Source organism: Petaurus breviceps, unplaced genomic scaffold (assembly GCF_028583685.1).
Source record: "Petaurus breviceps papuanus isolate PSGF00001 unplaced genomic scaffold, PetGlider_PUasm1.0 90823, whole genome shotgun sequence".
Classification (NCBI taxonomy): domain Eukaryota; kingdom Metazoa; phylum Chordata; class Mammalia; order Diprotodontia; family Petauridae; genus Petaurus; species Petaurus breviceps.
This window is the reverse complement of record NW_027187352.1, coordinates 8,739,632-8,759,690: the sequence shown is the minus strand read 5'-3', so window position 1 is coordinate 8,759,690 and position 20,059 is coordinate 8,739,632. Positions and strand designations below refer to the sequence as shown.

Genomic DNA, 20,059 nt, shown 5'->3' with positions numbered 1-20,059 from the left:
AAAACCAGTAAGCCAATTTCATCATAGTACCAAAGATATTCAGAAGCCATAATAACAGTGAGAGCTACAGCATCCTTCAGCCTTCCCACAAACCAATACAAGATCAATATCTAAGGGGTGGCTAGGTGGTGCAGTGAATAGAGCACCAGCCCTGAAGTCAGGAGGACCTAAGTTCAAATCCGGCCTCAGGCACTTAAAACAAAAAAACTAGCCATGTGACCTTGGGCAAGTCACTTAACCCCAATTGCCCAGCAAAAAACCAAAACAAAACACTTGTTTCTTGGGGCTGCTAGGTGGTGCAGTGAATAGAGCACTGGCCCTGGAGTCAGGAGGACCTAAGTTCAAATCTGACCTCAGACACTTAACACTAGCCATGTGACCTCGGGCAACCAACTCCAATTGCCCCTCCAAAAAAGCAAAAAACAAAATAAAAAACAATTGTCATTCTAAAATCAATATCTACTCCCAAACCTTTCTACCTCCTTGCCTGAATGCCCTTTCTCTCCCACTGTCTGGATAGCTCTGACCAGCTTCCTTTGGGCTCTGCTTCCCTTCAGCAAACTCCCTCCATCACAGGCTTCATGTAATTACATTCAGCCTATCAGGGGGCAGAGTTTACTTTCAAAGCAGGGGAGGTCTTCAAACTTCCCCCTAGATCTATTAAGGGGCAGGGAAGATCTTCAAATTCCCATTTTCATTACAAAGGGTCAAAATGATTACCACAGAATCTGATGGAGCCAACCCAGAGACCTAGAATAGCAGTGTGGTAGAGACTGCTGGCCCCAATTCCAGTCCAGCCCCTGCAGTTCTCAATATGAGAATAAAACTTTGCAGAGATGTAGCCTGGCAACTGCTTCTGCCTGTGAGGCAGCTCCTGTCTTCTCAGTAGCTATAGTTACTCAAAATGGGGGTGGGGGGGTTAATTTTCTGATTACTGAAATCCTTGGCATTTCCAAATGGTTCAACATCAGACATGGATATGATTTTATTAGTGGAAGCAATGAAAGAAATGTCAACAAAGTTATTAAACACAATGTGCTGGGCGCCATGTTGAGTGCTAGGGACAAAAGAAAAGTAAAAAGAGAGAATATATACACGTACATGTGTGTGTGTGTGTATATGTATGTATGTATGTATGTATGTACACACACATCTTTCCTAGGCTGGAAGGGTAGGGGTGACTAACAGGCCTACTCCCATTATTTATTGGCATGGGAACTTTGATTTACTCTGTTTCTAATCTGGGCTGGTTTGCCTCTCTTTAGTCAATATGGTGGTTCTCCACTCCCAAGAGGATTCACCACCTTAATGTTGAACATGTTTCAGACATGTGATTGGTAAAAACCAATGAAGCTCTTGTCTCCTGAGCTCAAGAGAACCTCCAGCCCAAGCCTTCCTTTTACCTCCTTGCCTGGGACATTTAATGAAGGATATGTAAATAACTAGCTATACCGGAGAATATATATATATATATATATATGCCACAAAAACCTGTAGATAAGAGAACATCCAAGAGGTGGTGATAGTGTCAAATGCTATAGAGGTCTGAGTAAAGGGCATTAGATTTAGCAATTAAGAGATTACTGATAACTTCAAAGGGGCAGCTTCAGTTCAAAAATGAGTTTGGAAGTCTATGTTACTGTAATAACAAGTGAATCCAGTTTGGGGAAATATATAGTTATGCTAATTTGCTTGGACTATAGAGCATGTGAGGAGGAGTGATATGAAGGCTAGAAAAGTAGTTTCTAAGTCAGGTTAAGTCAGCTATCTCCTAGGCAATGAGGATCCAATCCACTATAAATCTCTGAGTGGGAGTCAGGCTTAGACATTAGCAAGATTATTTGGCAGGTGTGGGAAAGATGAACTGGAATGGGGAGAGAATTTAGGTAAAGAGATAAATTAAGGGGTTCTTCTTATAGTTCAGGTGAAAGGTGATATGGGCCTGAACTGGCAATGTGGAGAGGAAGGGAGATAAATGAAACTTGATGTTGAAGAGGAAGACTTCAATGGAGTGAGAGCATGAGAATGAGTAAATACTTTTCTATTCTTGGTGATTGATAAGATTAGGGAAGTTGGGAAGAAATTCTGATTTAGTTCACTCTTGGAAGGTCAAGCTTGAGGTGTCAATGGATAACACGTGGGAGATGTAAAGGGAAGAGAACAGGGCTGACATGTAAGAGTCACCCTGAAGCCATTTAGTCCACAGACACCCTTCAACACAGACACAGCCCCCAAGTTGCTGGATTGGGGGACAGGGTAATAATTGAGGTGAATTATAATAATGTGAATGACTATATCACCCATAAGTCATTAATGAAGTATTGTTCTATATAGTAGATTGTCTTTAGTAAGGCAGGTGTTAAAATGAAGCCATTAGAATGAAAAAATCATCAACCAGAAAGGGTGTTGAAAGATAAGAGCGCCTAGGACAAAGTTTTGGAGGATGCTATGCATGGTATGTAGGAGGACCACGATGGTCAGACAAGTAGGAAAAAAAGTCTTATGGTGATTATGGGAAGAGAGACTGTTCAAGAATCAGAAGTGTCACACGGTACAGAAAATCCCAAGAGCTCAAGGATTGACAAAAATATCACCTAACCTTGTTAGTAATCTCCTATAGTGAAATTTTACCTCTGTCGCTCATCCTACAGACCCTTCCTCAGCCCGGGTTAGACTTAGTGAGACTTCTTTATTTCCCAACCAGCTGCACACCTTTGGACTTCTCCCTTGTGCCCCAGGAACTTCACCATCCTGCAAGATCATCTCAGCCCTGCCTTTGGGCAGTCACTGCCTCCTTCATGTCCAGGCTGGCCCCTTCTGCATTTTCCACTGGGCTGCACTCCTTAAGACTTCTCTATTATGTCCCTTCACCAGATACCTTCCCTTCCCACCCCCTTTTTCTTTTGTGTGCTCTTTCCCCATTAAAATGTAGGCTCCTTATGGGCAAGGAATGTCTTTTTCCTAATTGTATTTGCAGCATTTAGCGCAATGCTTGGCATGTAGCTGGTGTTTAATGACTGACTGGGGTGAAAGGAAAGGGTAAAAGTGAAAAGTCACATTCACAAATCATTGTTTTATTTTTCTCTAAACTTGCAAGGTGTCATCAGCAGGTGGAGTGGAAGATGCCTCCCACTTTGACTCCTTGAGCAGCCAGGGCATTGTACTCCTTTACAGCCTGTTCTGTCTGGAGGACCAGTACATTTATACCTTGTCTCTTGAGGTAGTCCACAGTGGATGCTGGCACCTGGGAAAGAGATAAATAAATAATGAAGTTTGAGTTTAAAGACCCAGCTACTGTTAATGGCCCCTTTCTCTTTACCATTAGGAAACAAAGGAGAACTACTCAACAACATTGATGATGGTAACGTCTCATTCATGGGAACATCACTAATCTAGCAACTTTGACTATTTAGAATATAACTGAAAACCCAGAAGGATCATAAAGGGTGTCTGAACAGCTCAAATAGGTGTCATGAAGTCTATGCATTGAAACTCTCTTCATAAGAGGCCCCTACTCCAGTCTATATATTTATTCTTATTTTAAAACGAATTCTAATCTCAGTTAATCTGAGTTGTTAATCTCAGATTCCAGTCTGCAGCAGATTAGAAACTGTAAATCAGAAAGGCAGGATCAGGCTGTACAAAAACAGTCTGAGACCAACAAAAAGTGACAGCTGATAACATGCCAGGGAGGGAAGAGCCAGAAAAGCTAAATTATATAAATAGCAGACACAGAAAAAAATAAAAAACGAAACAAAAACTAAAAATCCCTCAAATATCTAAGTGTATGGGGCCCCTTAGTGTAGCAGCAGGCTCAGCTCTTAGAGTAGCAATGGACTGTTGAGTTGGAAAAGACTGATGTTAACAATAATGATCTCAAGTCATCAGGAAAGGTTTTAGTTCTATTCAAGTTACTATGTTTACAGGGAACTGTGTTAGCCATAAGAAAAGCTTTCATCCAGTGCTTCTATACACCTGTGCCTTCACTGGAGGGGGAAGTTCTTCCACAGATGTGTATCACAAACCTTAAACATTTTTGCAGATGATCTTATAAATTACTGTGGCCAAAATACAATTCTCCTTTTAGGGGCCAACTGCATGTGTTTGGTTAGACTGGTCTTCTGACAATAGGCATGTGATATTTTATCTTTAGGCCTTTCAGGTTGGCAGGACCTTCCAGAAGGTATGCTCCACTGGTTTAGCCTCTGGCTGTGAAGAGCATGTTGGAGAACATCGAAAATAGTTATAATTTAAAAATTAAAAACTTGGTACTTAAAGCAGCTAACCTTCAGTTTTCCAGAAATTTCACTTGTGTGAGAAAATAAACTCAGATCTTGTATTCAGATTTCATTCTGCCAGTGTATAAAAGAATGAGTCACAATCTAGAGATTTTTATTTGTCTTTTGCCTGTGGCTTACACTGGGTGAGTCACTAGATATATTTATGGCATAAAAGATGAACAGCATAGCACGATGAAAAGAGCACTGATGTGTAGAAGGCTGGTTATCAACCTGAAATTTCCCAGTTATATGACTATGGACAAGTCACTTAACTTCTTTAAGCCCTGGTTTTTTCATGAGTAAAATGGGGATGAAAACACTTACCAACTACTCTTTTAGTGAGGAAAAAGGACTAGAAATGGGAGCCATTTCCTATTTTTTGGACAACTGGGATAATAGTTGCCTCTGTGTACCTTTCAATAGTGTTCCAAAGATTTAAAAGAGAAAGTTTATAGATGTGAATTTTGTCCAATGTTTTCTCCCCTCCTTCCTCCACGCTTCCTGGCTGTGCCTTTCTGGGGAAGGTTTCAAGTGGAGCATAAAAACCTGTACAAAAAAAGCACCATGAAAGTGCTTATAGCCAAGTAATGACAAGTAGAGTTGTTTGAGAACAGCAGGCCTATACCCTTCCTGGAAAAAAGAAACCAAAGACCCAGAGATGGAAGAGCACAATGGAAGGGAGAGGATACAAGCATTGAGCCTATCTTCGCTACCCTGTGCACCTGAAACAGGTCCCATTTTGGTTCAGGAGCCCTGAGATAGAGAATTCACAAAGCTACAGACTCCACAGTAACAGAAAATGGGAAAAAGTAGGGTCCAGGAGATCACTACCATAAGGCATGTCAATGTGTCCCATACATACCTTCAATGCTTCGCTCATTCCACGGCCAATTACAAGGGTTTGGACCCCCTTTTTGGCTACTTCCTCCACATCTGCAGGCTGCACACCTGGCGAATGCTGGATATGGAAACAAAAAGATTACTATGTGCCCGGGACACTGGTTTCTTTATCCTTCCTTTGCAAATGGGAGTTCTCACAGCATATTATGAGAATCTCCTTGTCTAAAGTACTTTAAAAGTAGATCGGTTTTCACCTGACAAGGACAATGTAGTTCTGCCTAAAGCTAGGCAGATGAGGAAGATAACTTCTTAAACTACTCCATGATCCTATGAAATACTTGTCTTCTCTTATATCACGTAAATTACATTTTGTCTTTCTGGTGTCTTTTTTTTTTTTTAACTGGTAGAGAATTTTAAATCATGGTAAAATTTACATGTAAGGAAAAATAATTCAAATACTCAGAGGCTGATGGATTCTGAACTACCAGGGAAAGGGAATGTAACTGAATATGAATGCACCTTAAGATAAATTGTATTAAATTTCACAGTTGTAAGGGATCTTAAAGAACCCTTACCTGATATATGAATACCTTCTACAACAGTCTCAAGAGGTCTTTCAGCCTCTTCCTGAATACTAGAAATGATGAAAAACCCACTTCTCCATTAGGAAACTCATCATGCTATGTCTGGACAATTCTAATTGTTATAAAATTCTTTTAGCTCACTTAGCTAAATTCTGTAGGCCTCATTTAGCCTAATTAAAAATTATTTTTACACATGCAATATTGTTAACTACTCCTTCCTCTAGGACACTTTCTCCTTCCTGGGCTTTTGTGACATTTGTCCCCCATCTCTCTGACTGCTAAAATTCTCAAGCTCCTTGCTGGAGCATCACCCATATCCTGCTTCCTTCTCCTTGGGCATGTCTTAAGGTTCTGTCATGGTCTTATATTCTTCCATGTTGTGTCTTGGATATTACATAAGATCCCATGAGCTTAATAGTATAAGCTATGCAGATAACTCCAAAATCTATGTATACCCCAGTATTTCTCCCAACTGATCAGATGGCTAACTGCCAGATGGATATCACCACCTGGACACCCCACAGTTATCTCAAACTCAGGTCTAAAACAGAATTCTGTATCATTCTCTACTAAATCCTCTTCCCCCCCTAACTCCTTTCTGTTGAGGGTGCCATCAATGTTCTAGTGAGGTTCACAACCCTAGAGTCATCCCCAGTTCTTCTCTCACACTCTCTATAACCAATGGAGGTTAATAACTCCTCAGTATTTCTCATCTTCATCTCTGTATCTTTACTCTTAGTCAGCCCTCCTCACTTCCCTCTCCAAATTGGTATTCCTAAAGCACTGGTGGCTCCTTACTGCCCTTAGAATAATGTACAAATACCTGTATTCGGCATTTAGAACTCATTCAAAATCTTATTCTAATCCATCTTCACAGGCCTACTTCACATTCTTTCTCTTCACAATCCATACTCTAGCTAACTTGACCTTCTTGCTGGTCCTACAGACAACATTCTATCTCTGGCCACATGCCTCTGCATAGGCTGACCCTACTCCTATAATGATTCTTGTACTCACTTCTGCCTATTGGAACCCCTGGCCATTTAAAAAAAAAAGTTTTCAGGAAAAAACAAAACTACTTTATCTTACTCCTACCACCCCTCTCTATTGGAAAGAAAAACAGGAAAACAAAATCCTTGTAACACACATATACAAGCAAAATAAATTCTTGTACTATGTAAAAAAAAAAAAATTATGTCTCATCCTGAACCCTGGATCCATTACAATCTCTCTGTCAGGAGGTGAGTAGTAGTTAAAATTGTTGTTGGTCACTGCATTCATCAGTGTTCAGAAGTCTTTCGAAGTTGTTAGTCTTTACAATGCTATTTGTATAGTGCAAATTGTTTCCTTGCTCCTGCTCATTTCCTTCTTCATCAGTTCATATACGTTTCTGCAGGGTTCTTTGAAACTATCCCCTTCATCATTTCTTAACAACAGTATTCCATTCATGTACAATAAATTGTGTTATGATTCAATTTATGTACTCGGTCATTCCCCAAGTGATAGGCACCCCCTTAGTTTCTAGTTCTTTGTGACTATACAGAGCTACTATAAATACTTCGGTCCTTTTGTTCTTTCCATCTCTTTTCAAGGTTTAACTCCAGTTCATCTCCTATACCCTCTGCTCTTATAGTGTCTCCTCCCCAAAATTACTTTGCATACATTTGCTATTTACTTGCCTGTGTACACGTTAACTTGCTTCTTCCACCCTCCCTAGGAGCATGGAAGCCTCTTGAGGAAAGAGACTGGTTTTTTGTTTGTTTGTTTCTTAAATGCCTAACACAGTTCTTGGCACACAGTAAGCGCTCAAATTGAAATGAAGTTAAATTAGAAATATTCATCGAATAAGATGCTTTTTCAAAATAATTAGTAACCAGAAAATATACAAATTAAAACAAGGCTGAGATTTCACAACCTTGTGTATATTAAATTGGTAAAAGAAAAAAGGCACACTCATTGTTGTGACTTGTTCCAATCATTACAGAATTGTGCAATAATGGGATAAAACTTTGTATACCAATACTCAGCCATCTCAATACTAGTTTTAAACTTCAAGGAAGTTGCTGATAAGAATAAAATACCTGCCTACGTGAAAACACTTACAGTGACACAATTTATAATGGCAAATATCCCCCTGCAAAAGAAACAAACAAAGAAGCATACAAACTATGTGTCCATGGATTTGGGGGTGTCTAAATAAACTGCAGTATGAATGTAATGGAAGATCACTTTGACATGAAAAATGACAAACTTAATTAATTCAAAGAAATATGGGAAGACTTGTACGAAGTGATACAGAGTGTACAAAGCAGAACCAAAAGGACAACATATAAAATTACTACAACTATGTAAATAAAGACAACTTTAAATGGCAAAAAACAATCAGAAATGATGGTCAATGTTGGTACCAAAGAAGCATTGGCTCATCTTTTTAATAAACTATGAAAGGAAAGGTTGCACATACAACCAATGTCAATCACTCTTGATTGTTGGTTTATTTGTTTTCAGTTAATGTACTCTGTAGAGGATTCAACTGAGAGTATGCTGAGGAATTTTATGGTATGTGGAAGTAAAAGTTTTCGGTTTTTTTAAAAAAATTCCCATTTCCTTTAGGATTCTGTACTTCAGAAATTGGTTCACTTTCTTTTGTCTTATAGTATTTGTTAAAAAGAGTTTTGAATTACGTTTCAAGATTTACTATTCAACCTTCTTTCTGACTTACCTGCTTGTGTACTGGCCTTTTATTCAAGGTTTTTCTCTTGAAATTTTTGTTCTTACAGCCTTTTTGTATTTCCTTGACCTTCATTTTCTGACTCCTCCCTTACTGGTGGGTATAGCCTGGAGAACTGGGCTGCATGGCTGCCTCATTCTGTCTCCTATCTCTGTGCTTTTGAATGGCTGTCCCCCATGCCTGGAGCACTCACCTTCATCACTTAATTTCTCTGGCTTCCTTCAAGAATCAGTTTAAATCCTGCCTTCTGCAAGAGGCCTTTCCCAGTCCCCTCAGCTGCTAGTGGCTTCCCCTCTGAGACTGCCTTCCATTCACTCTGTATCTTTCTTGTATATGCTCAGTTATTTACATGCTATCTCTTCCATTAGAAAGTGAGCTCTCAGGACAGGTTCTGTTTTTTGTCCTTCACATCCTCAGTTTAATACTTCATATAGTTCCTGACACATAGTAAGCACTTCATAAATGTTTGTTAACTGACTGGAGGAGATAAGATTCACCTGCCTGGGTCCCTGCCTTGAGTACCCTCATGGGGAGGATGGGGGACAGGCAAGGACTGACCCAAGCTGGGTTTGAGTTTCATTTCTTTTTTTAGGATATGCATAGCTTTATTAATGAAGTCATGGAATATCAGAGCTGGAAGGAACTTCTAAGATCATCTAGGCCATTGCCTTTATTTTATAGACAAAGAAACTGAGATGCAGGTGAATGAAGTGCCTTGTTCAAGGTTATAATGATGTCAGGCATTATGGAGTTGCTTCTGACTATGCCTTCTGTGAGTTCTGTAGCCTACAAGTTCCACATTCTATCACTGTGCCACCTATCTCCCAAAGAACTACAGAAATGTAAAATGTTATTATTACAAAAAATCAGAAATCTCAAAAGCATTATAATTTTTCACATTAATTCTGATGAAGTTTGTTTTGTAGGGTTTTTTTGTTTTTATGGAAGAAAGCAGGAATGGGTGGAAATGATAATATTTTCCCCTAAGGACCAAAACCACTGTCACAGATCACTGAACGTGCAGCACGTCATATCAATCAATTCCTCAACAGTCATTTGGTAAGTCCCTATTATGTGCCCAGAATGTATGTGGTGCTTGGGATACAAAGACAAAAATGAAATAGTTCTTGTCCTCAAGGAGCGTACATTCTTTTGGGAAAACAACATATACACATACAGGTAATTATAAAATGTATACAAAGTAAATAAAAGGTAATTTGGGCTGGGGGAGGCACTAGATGGAAGCTGGGGAGACCAGTGTTTGCAGTGGGAGTGTCAGGAAAGGCCTCATGTAGGAGGTGCTTTAGCTGAGTTCTAAGGGAATCTAGAAATTCTAAGAGGCACGTAAGGATACATTCCATGTATAAGGGACTTTCATTCTGAAATGTCTGACAGGCAGCTGGTGATATAGGACTTGAGTCAAAGAGGGAATAGAGCCAGATATACAGATTTGTGGTCATACAAATAAAGATCACTGAATCCAAGAAAGTTGATAAGATCACTTTGAGGGCATGGAGAAAAATGAGAAGATGGCCCAGGAGTAAACCTTGAAGGATGCCCACAGTATAGGGGAACACGCATGATAAGCTGACAAAAGAGACTTAGGAGTAGGCAGGCAAGGAAGATGAACAAGGGGAAGCAGTGTCACAACAATGCCAATACCCTGAAGGAGCGAATATAAAGTGTCAAATATTGTAAGACAGGTAAAAGAGGATGAGCAATGAGAAAAGGTCATTAGACTTGGCAATTCAGAGCCCACTGGTAATTTTAGAGAGATCGGTTTGAGTTGAAAACCATATTACAAAGGGTTGAGAAGTGTATGAGAAGAAAGGAGTGGAGGCAATGAGCAAGGATAGTTTTTTTCTAGGAGTTTAGTTGCTAAAGGGAAAGGAAATATATTACATTAGGCTAAGAGGACGGCACTGTCAAAAGACAGATTTTTGGGGGAATGGGGAAAATCGAAATGTGTTTGTAGGCAGCAGAGGAGGAACAAGTAGACAGTGAGAGAAAGAAGAGCAGAGAGCAGAGGGAATGATAATAGCAGGAGTGCTGGATTTGGAGCTAGGACAACCTAGGTTCAAATTCTGCTTCTAACACTTACTAGTTGTGTGAACACAGTAAAGTAGTCTAATACCTCTTAGCCTGAGTATCTTCCTCTGCAAAATGGATAAAACAATACCTGCAGTTGTAAGGATTAAATAGCAATGTATGTAAAGTACTTTGCAAACTTGTAACAAATGTTTTACAAATACCTGTTACTGTTAATAAGTAGAAACGGGATGGCTATTTAGGGAAGCTATAAAGAACCCATCTTTGAAGACCTTTACAAAAGAGCATCAACCACCTGACACAAGTGATTTAAGCACTCACCTATAGAGGGGTAATCCACAGGGCCACAATCAAGATCCTGGTCCATGAATACGAGGCCTCAGAGGCAGCTAGGTGGCTTAGTGGATGGAGTGCTGGGAGTCAGCAACACCTCAGTTCAAATCCAGTCTTAGATACCTACTAGCTATGTGACCCTGGGCAAGTCACTTAACCTCTGTTCACTTTAATATACTGGAAAAGGAAATGACAAATCACTTCAGTATCTTTGCCAAGAAAACCACCATTATGGGGTCACAAATAATTGGACATGGCTGAACAACAACAAACAGGTTAAATGCAGGCCACTAGAAACAGGGTTATAGTTTGCCTGATACTTTTGTTTTTACAAGAATTTAATTCTCCCTAACAAGCCCAAAGAACAGGCAACAACAAACACAAACACCCAAACTCTACAAACGATTATACAAAATAACATAAAAAGTGGTTACAAATGGTTGTTTATGGAATTATATCCCTGATGCTAACGATGCTAAAAGAAATAAAGGCTTTGCATACTAATTTTAATAAAGGTTAACCCCAAACTGCCCATTATATTTACTCAGTTTTGCTGATATTAATTTTTTTGTAGTTGAAGCATGAAAATTGTTTGTTGACAGGTAGATTCATTATATGTTGTTCCTTAAGTTCTCTTAAAAAAAAAAAAAACTATGAGGGGCAGCTAGGTGGCACAGTGAATAGAGTACTGGCCCTGGAGTCAGGAGGACCTGAGTTCAAATTTAGCCTCACTTAACACTTACTGGCTGTGTGACCTTGGGCAAGTCACTTAACTCCAATTGCCTTGCCTTCCCCCTCCAAAAAAAAAAAAACCCAACAAAACAAACCCCAAGCCCCCCAAAAATCGACATCACTTTTCATAGAAACCTTTGCATATATTTTTATATTCATATTTGTCATTCTTATGACCTAACAGAATTTTTTTGAAGGCAATCAGGGTTAAGTGACTTGCCTAGGGTCACACAGCTAATAAGTATTTGAGGCCTGCCTGACAGAATTTTAACAAAAATATTTTTACCTAATTAGCTAAGATACCTTTCATTAAGGGTGATAAAGAGTTAATCCTGAGTTCTTGAAGATTATATCAATAGAGTATAAGCTCTAGTAGGTCAAGCTGGAAAAAACTGAATATCAGTCCACTATAATGGACTGCTTTCCTGTTGTCCAAAGACAAATTTAGCTTAAGAGGCTGGCTACTAGGTAGTATTTTTTCTTTACTACAGCAATTCATAAAACTGTCTACAATTGAAGGTTTGTGACCTCTATCAGTGAAGGTTGATCAATGATCAATCCCATCCCCCAACAGATCTTTTAATGTAATGAAAAAGCTAGCACAGATAACATTAGTAGAACCAGTAAGGCTTAACTATCTGACTGCTGGTACCATTATGTGGCCTCCAGACAGATGGAATTCTGATCATGTGGCCCACTACTAAAAATTCAAGACACCTCTAATTCCAATCAAGTAGACCATGCTAGCTGCTTGCGTAAATAACTCTGTGAAGACAAGAAATAGGTAGCCATGGAGCCATGACAACAGCAGAGATCAATCAGCTAACTCAGTAAGTGAAAATTCAAGAACAGGAAGAACACAGGTCAGCAGTCTGGGATTTGTTCAGTGAACATGCCCAGCCTTTACAGCCTCAGGGAACTGACTAAAAGCATCTTTTAAAAGGCAGCATCAGAGTTTTAGTAATGCAGATCTCTGAAACAGGTCTAATTGTTCTAAGAGAGCCAGAACACACAGTATTATTATCAGTGGGATGTTTATCATGGAGGCAGAGCTCCCCAAGATTTTTCCCAATAAGATTCAGACCTCAAAGTGTTGGTTCTTCTGGGAGAGTGAAGACGCCTTGGAGACATTCCAGTAGTCTTTTGTCTGTCAGTGGACAGATAACTGGAATAAGTAGATTTGCTTTTGATTGGGTACAAACCTAGGCTGGGTTGACTCAGCTTGTGCATATGAAAAGCACTCTTAGTCATAATTAGGATTCATTAACATGGTAAGGATGCAATTAGCTGGCTTTAAGCTCCTGGAGGGCAGGGTCTATCTTATACCTACCTGTTTAGATCCCCTACAGGGACTTGCACTGAGCCTACTGAGTAGACTCAATAAATTTTTATTGAAACTGTTGTTGGCAATGATAATGACCACTTTAGTCTCATTTTCTATGATTCCATGAAGTGAATTCCATTGTTCACTTCAAAGAAAGACCCTTTACCCCAATTGATAAATGGTCAAAGGATATGAATGGGCAATTTTCAGATGAAGAAATTAAAGCTATCTATAGTCATGTGAAAAAAATGCTCTAAATCACTATTGATTAGAGAAATGCAAATTAAACCAACTCTGAGGTACTACATCACACCTATTAGATTGGCTTATATGACAAAAAAGGAAAATGATAAATGTTGGAGATGTGGGAAAACTGGACTAAAAGCATTTTTGGTAGAACTGTGAACTGATTTAACCATTCTGGAGAGCAATTTGAAACTATACCCAAAGGGCAATCAAACTGTGCATACCGTTTGATCCAACAATATCACTATTATCCCAAAGAAATCATAAAAAAGGGAAAAGAGGCCACATGTACAAAAATATTTATAGAGCTCTTTTTGTGGGGGCAAAGAATTGGAAATTGAGGGGATGCCCATCAGTTGGGGAATGGCTAAACAAGGAATGGTATATGAATGTAATGTAATGTAATATTATTGTTCTATAAGAAATGATGAGCGGGTAGATTTCAGAAAAAGAAGACTTACACAAACTGATACTGAGTGAAGTGAACAGGACCAGGAGAACATTGTACACAATATCAATAATATTCTGTGATGATCTACTATAATAGACTTAGTTCTTCTCAGCAATATAATGATTCAAGACAATTCTAAAATACTCAAGATGGAAAATGCTATCCACATCCAGAGAAAAAGCTATGGAGTCTGAATGTAGAATGGAGCCTGAATGCATATTGGAGCATACTATTTTTCCTTTTTTTTTTTGGTTTTTGTTTTTTCTTTCTTGTGGTTTTTCCCTTTTGTTCAGACTCTACTTTCACAACATGACTAATGTGGAAATATGTTTAACATAATTGTACATGTATAATCTATATCAAATTGCTTACTTTTTTAGGAAAGGGGAAGGGAGAAAAATTTGGAACTCAAAAGTTTTATAAAAACCATCTTTACATGTAATTGGAAAAAAAATATACTATTAAATAAAAAAAAAAGGAATCAACACCAAAACAAAAACAAACAAAAAACCCCAATAAAGAACAAACAAAAACAACAAAGAAAGGTCCCTTTAGCATTCTTTATTTTAGTTTCTCCTCATGGAAATAGGAGTCTTCATTTTGGCCATCTCCCGCAAAGAGCATCTTAAAGATTATGACAGGGGTGGCTAGGTGGCGCAGCGGTCCCTGGAGTCAGGAGGACCTGAGTTCAAATATGGCCTCAGACATTTAACACACCCTACTAGCAGTGTGACACAGGCCTCCAGGTTATTCCACAAACAAGACATCTCTTGCCTTAGGGCATTTTCCTCAGGCCTGGAAAGCTCTCCCTTCTCTGCTCTGACTACTTACCTTCTGGTACCTTTAAGTCCCAACTAAAACCCCACCTTCTACAGGTTGCCTTTCTAACCCCTTTTCTAACCTCCAGTGCTTTCCCTTTTTAAATTATTTCCCATTTATTCTGTATTTAGCTTGTTTTGTATATATTTGTTTGCATGTTATCTCCCCCATTAGACTGAACTCCTTGAAGACAGGGACTTTCTTCTGCCTCTTTTTGTGTTCTCAGCACCTAGCACATAGGAAGTCACTCAATTAGTATTTACTGAATAACTGACTGAATGAATTGTCTCAGGGGAAAGGCAGAACTGGGGAAAAGGTTCTTGTAGAACTTGAACTTCAGCTGAGACTTGGAGGAATCCTAGGAAGCTAAGAGGTGGAGGTGAGGAGAGAAAGTGTTTTAGGTGTAGGGTGCAGCCATCTCTTGATGGGACCCATTTTATTTTTGGACAGCTTTAAATGTGAGGAAGTTTTTCCTAAACACAAAGTCAAAATTTCCTCTTTGTAACTTCTACCCATTGGTCTTGGGTTTTTCTTCTTCTTTTTTTTTTTTTTTTGCCTTTTGGAGGGCAATTGGGGTTAAGTAACTTGCCCAAGGTTACATGGCTAGTTCTTTTGTGTGGGTGTTAAGTATCTGAGGCCGGACCTGAACTCAGGTCCTCCTGACTCCAGGCCAGTGCTTTACTCACTGCACCACCTAGCCAGCCAGCCGCTCCTGGCTCTTGGTTTTGTCCTCTGAGGCCATATGGAGAAAGCCAGCCCTTTAAGTACTTGAAGATAGCTATTTGCATCTCCACTGAATCTTATGTTTTTAGGCCAAACTTGTCCAATTTCCTCAGCTGATTCTCATGACAGAGGCGTTTGCCTTTTCTGCACATTCTCCAACCTATTAAAGTCCTTAAACTATGATGCTCAGAAATGAACACCACATCCCAGAAGAGGCCTGAGCATGAAAGGGTACAATGGTTCTATCACCTCCCCATGTCTAAAAGCTGGGTCTTCTTAATGAAGCCCAAGATCACAGTATCTTTTGGCTGCCACACCACAATGCTGACTCATTAAGCCTGAAGATCAATAAAACCTTGATTTCTTTCTCTATAACTGTGAAGCTGATTTTTTGTACACAAGTGTAAAACTTTACACTTATCTCTACTAAATTTCATCTTATTAGATTCAGCCAATCAGCTGTTAGCTGTCCCTCCCAGCTTTGTGTAACCTATAAATGAGAAGATGATAAGAGTACACACAATTTATGCCTTTGTTCAAATCACTGATTTTTTGAGTCCAGCAAGTTCTATCCAACAAGTTCTGAATACACCTAATTGTATTATTGTGTTTAGTCTGTATCTCTCCAACTCATCCATAATAATAGTATAGCTGGCACACCTGATTTACTACCTTCAAATATCTGAAAATGTGTTGTGATAGAAGTGAGATTAGACTCATTCTATGTGATTACAGAGTGCAGAACCAACACCTGTCTTTGTAAGCAAAGGGAAGACTGCTTTTAGCTTTCTAGAAGAACTTCTTGACAATCAGAGCCACCTAACAAAGGTATAAGGTGCCTCAGAAAGAAGTAAACTTCTTGCTGAAAGTGTTCAAGAAGAGGCTGGATTTTTATTTCCATCAACAAGCATTTGATAAGACTCTACTCTACTTTGTGCCAGCTACTGGGGATATGAATATAATAAATGAAACAATCCTTACCTTGAAAGGCAGTTATATTCTATGGGGAAGAAAACAAGAAGTATGTACAAAAACAATATAAGGAGAACAAATACATAAGAGTTTGAGAGGATCAGGAAAGGCTCCATGGAGAAGGCAGAAGAGGGGGCTGCCATGAGACAGAAGTAAGGACAGAACACATTTTGAGTAGGGGGAGGGGAGGAGCCAGTACAAAGGTAGTGGGCCAAGAGATGGAGAGTGTCTGTGTGTGTGTGTGTGTGTGTGTAAAAGAGAAGGCCACTTTGGCCTTTGTATCCATCCATCAGAGATGCTGTAAAGGAAAGCTGTGAGGGAGACGGCGGGATGAATTAGATCATCTCTGGAGTCTCTTCCAAGTCTGAGATCCTACGGTCTAGTACTCTCTAGACTGACAGAGAGACAAAATGTCATGCAGATAGTGTTGTTGAGTCTAGAAACATAAACCTTAACTGAGGAAGAGATGATGCAAAGTGACCAGAGAGGACTGGCCTCATGCCCACATAGTTTGATTTGTTGGATACTGAGAAGATTCTACCTCTTCCTCCCCAGTCCCCAGTATCTGAATTTTTTTTTTTAAAGCAATTGGGGTTAAGTAACTTGCTCAAGGTTACATGGCCAGTTATTTCTGGGTGTGGTGCTAAGTATCTGAGCCCAGATTCAATCCCAGGTCATCCTGACTCTGGGGCTGGTGCTCTTACTCACTGTACCACCTGGCCACCCCTAAGCAATTGGGGTTACGTAACTTGCTCAAGGTGACACGGCCAGGTGTTTCTGGGTAGGTGCTAAGTGTCTGAGCCCAGATTCAATCCCAGGTCATCCCGACTCTGGGGCCGGTGCTCATACTCACTGTGCTACCTGGCCGCCCCAGTATCTGAAATTTTACCACTAGAAATACATTCATTGTTGCAAAAGCAATGAACTCCAAGGTTTTTTAATAGATGAATAAAATATTCCAGTGTAAATTTTTAAAAAATATAACATTTCCTAGTGTGGATTTGAAAAATACATGTGAATAACATATACTAGTGTGAATTAGTTTATCAGCTGGCTTCTAATATAGCAAACTAAGATCAGGACACTGAGTCCCTTAAGTTTAATTCAACAAGCATTGGGTGCCTACCACATATAAGACACTGTACTAGATGTTAGGGATAAAGACAAACAAAAACACTTCCTCTCTATAAGGACATTACATTCTGCTGGGTAACATTACATGCAAATAGATGAACAAATGCAAGCTCATTGGATAAGGGAGACAGTATTAACAGCTAGGGGATCAGATAGACTTTCTGGGTGAAGTAGCTTGTAAGTTGAGTCTTGAAAAACATTAAGGATTTTAAAATGTGTAGCTAAGGCCTTCTGGCTGTCCCCCCCCCCCCCCGCCCCCAACAACAACAACTACAAACCATCTCTCAATTCAAGGCATTTTCTCTGACTATTCCCCAGGCCTGGAATGTTCTACCTCCTCCACTCCAATCACTGACCTCCCTGGCTTCCTTTAAGTCCTAACTAAAATTCTACCTTCTACATGAAGCCTTCCCCAACCCTCTTAATTCCAAGTGCCTTCCTTCTGTTGATTACTTTCTATTTATTCAGTCTATAGCTTGTCTGTAAGCATGATGTTTCTCCCATTATGAGTTCCTTGAGGGTAGGGACTGTCTTTTGCCTCTTTTTATATCCCCAAAGCTTGAAACAGCATTTAGCACTTAAATGCTTATTGACTAAGGGAGTGCTATGGTCACAGGGGGCAGTCAATAAAAAAGTAGAGAGGCTAAAGATGGAATATCAAGTTAGGGGAACAGAAAGTGAGCTAGTCAATCTGGAATAGTTTGTAAAGAGAAGAAATATGAAATAAGTTTGGAAAGGAACCTTGGAGCCAGGCTGCATAGGACTTTATGTACCCACCCAAGCAGTCTGTATTTTGCTGTAGAGGAAACAGGAAGGCACTAGAGATTCTTGAAAAGGTGAGAAATCTGTGTTTACTCATGCATGAAATCTGTGATTTCACTGGCATAGCTAGCAATTCCTTCTACCAAAAAGACTGGCACTCGTTCTTCAGACTTCCAGTTTGAAAGCTGCCCGGGTTACAAAGAGGTCACCCAACCAGCATCCATTAGAGGCAGCTCATGAATCTTATGTCTTCCTGACTATAACGACAGGTCTCTCCACTAATGCTACCACACTACTTCACCCAGGGAGCTAAGTGCCACAGTGCACAGAGTGCAGGGCCTGCAGTCAGGAAGACATGAGTTCAAATCCAGTCAGACATTTATTAGCTATGGTGACCCTGGGTAAGTCACTTAACCCTATTTGCCTCAGTTTCCTCATCTGTAAAAATGAATTGGAGAAGGAAATGGCAAACTGCTCCAGTATGTTGACCAAGAAAACCCCAAACGGGGTCACAAAGAGTCAACATAACTGAAGCGACTGAACAACAAGCTACCTATACTATGTGAAGCCTATTTTGACAGCTGGGTAGAGGATAGATTGGAGAAGCTGGAATCAGTGAGGCTACTGAAATAGTTCAGGTGATGGTGATGAAAGCCTGAATTAGGGTAGTGAGAGAATAAAATTTAAAAAATATTTTATGGATGCTTATTTTTTTTAATCATTTTGGTCACTTGCCACTACCCAGTCCCCTGCTTCAAAAGAATCCTTGCTTGTAACAAAGAAGTATAATTAATTGAAAGAAACCAGCACATTTATCATGTCTGAGAGTATGTTCTTCAGTCCTCACTTTGTAGCTGCTTAAAGATATTTAAAATCTTCCTTTTTAGTAAAACTGAAAATATTAAGGAATAATATTTTTCTCTTAAAACCCCCTTCCATGATGCTAGGAAAAGCCCCTTGGAAAAGTGAGTGATTGGAGCAGCTAGGTGGCACAGTGAATAGAGCACCAGCCCTGGATTCAGGAGGACCTGAGTTCAAATCCGGTCTTAGACCCTTAACACACACACACAAAGAGCTAGCTGTGTGACCTTGGGCAAGTCACTTAACCACAACTGCCCTCCAAAAAGCAAAAAAAAAAAAAGTGAGTGATAGGTTGAAGAAAGAAATTCTTTCCTTAGGGAAAAGGCTTAAGGGTAATAAGAATATCCCTAGTGTAGCTCTCTCATTGTGTCTTCACCCATTGAAGTGAAGGGTGATAGGACCCACCCTTCTCTACTGAGAAAAAATTAAGATATCTATGGAAGGGAAGAGGTCCCTTAAATCCTAGAAAGGAGGTGAGTAGTTTAGGAAGGAACGGGATAGTGATTTGGTTACTCAACAAATTTGGAATGTGAATCTAAATAGCATTTTTTAAAAAAAGGGATCTTTTCCTTGCTGAAGATTCCTATAAATGTTATCTAAATGCCACAGTATTAGCATGAATATTTTTTTCTTCAACATAGTCTATCACTTCTCTATTTAGAAAAGTATGATCCTCTGGAAGCAAGACTGGATCAATGCATTGATCTTTTTTCTTATATCTTTTAGTGTTACTTTCCTTCATTATATTGTTATTGTATATATCATTCTCTCAGTTCTGCTTATTTCACTTTGAACCAGTTCATACAAGACTCCTCAAGTTTCTTTAATCTTCATATGGGAATAAGAATTGGATAAACAAGATGGGAGAGAAAATTTCAGGGCCTAGAGTACTACTTAGAGGCAGGTAGGTGGCACAGTGGACAGTGCTGGGCCTGAAGCCAGGAATACTTGAGTTCAAATATGATCTTAAACAAACAAAAAAAAAATTACTAAGTTACTTAACTGCTGTTTACCTCAGTTTCCTCCACTGCAAAATGAAGATAATAACATTTACCTCACAAGGTTATTTTATTATGAGGATCAAATGAGATAATACGGTATTTGCAAAAAGTGCATAGCGCAGAGTCTGATACCAAATAGGTTCTTGTTCCCTTCCCTCTGTTCTTACTTAGGGAAGGCAAACATGAACATTTTTCTGCAGTGAATGATGCTCGAGGG

The 20,059-nt window shown here is 39.5% G+C and overlaps 1 protein-coding gene across 2 annotated transcripts in view; it reads right to left on the bottom strand.

Moving 5' to 3' along the window:
• Positions 1-3,053: 3,053 nt before the first annotated feature.
• Positions 3,054-20,059, bottom strand: part of AAMDC (adipogenesis associated Mth938 domain containing) — a 41,021-nt gene continuing 24,015 nt past the window's right edge. For both annotated transcript variants that reach the window (XM_069070929.1, XM_069070928.1), the window contains exons 3-4: positions 5,143-5,238; positions 3,054-3,244 (exon numbers count right to left, since the gene is read on the bottom strand). In XM_069070929.1, coding sequence (XP_068927030.1) covers positions 3,104-3,244; positions 5,143-5,238 — 237 coding nt within the window. In that variant the 3' untranslated portion in view covers positions 3,054-3,103. The remainder of the gene's footprint in view (positions 3,245-5,142; positions 5,239-20,059) is intronic.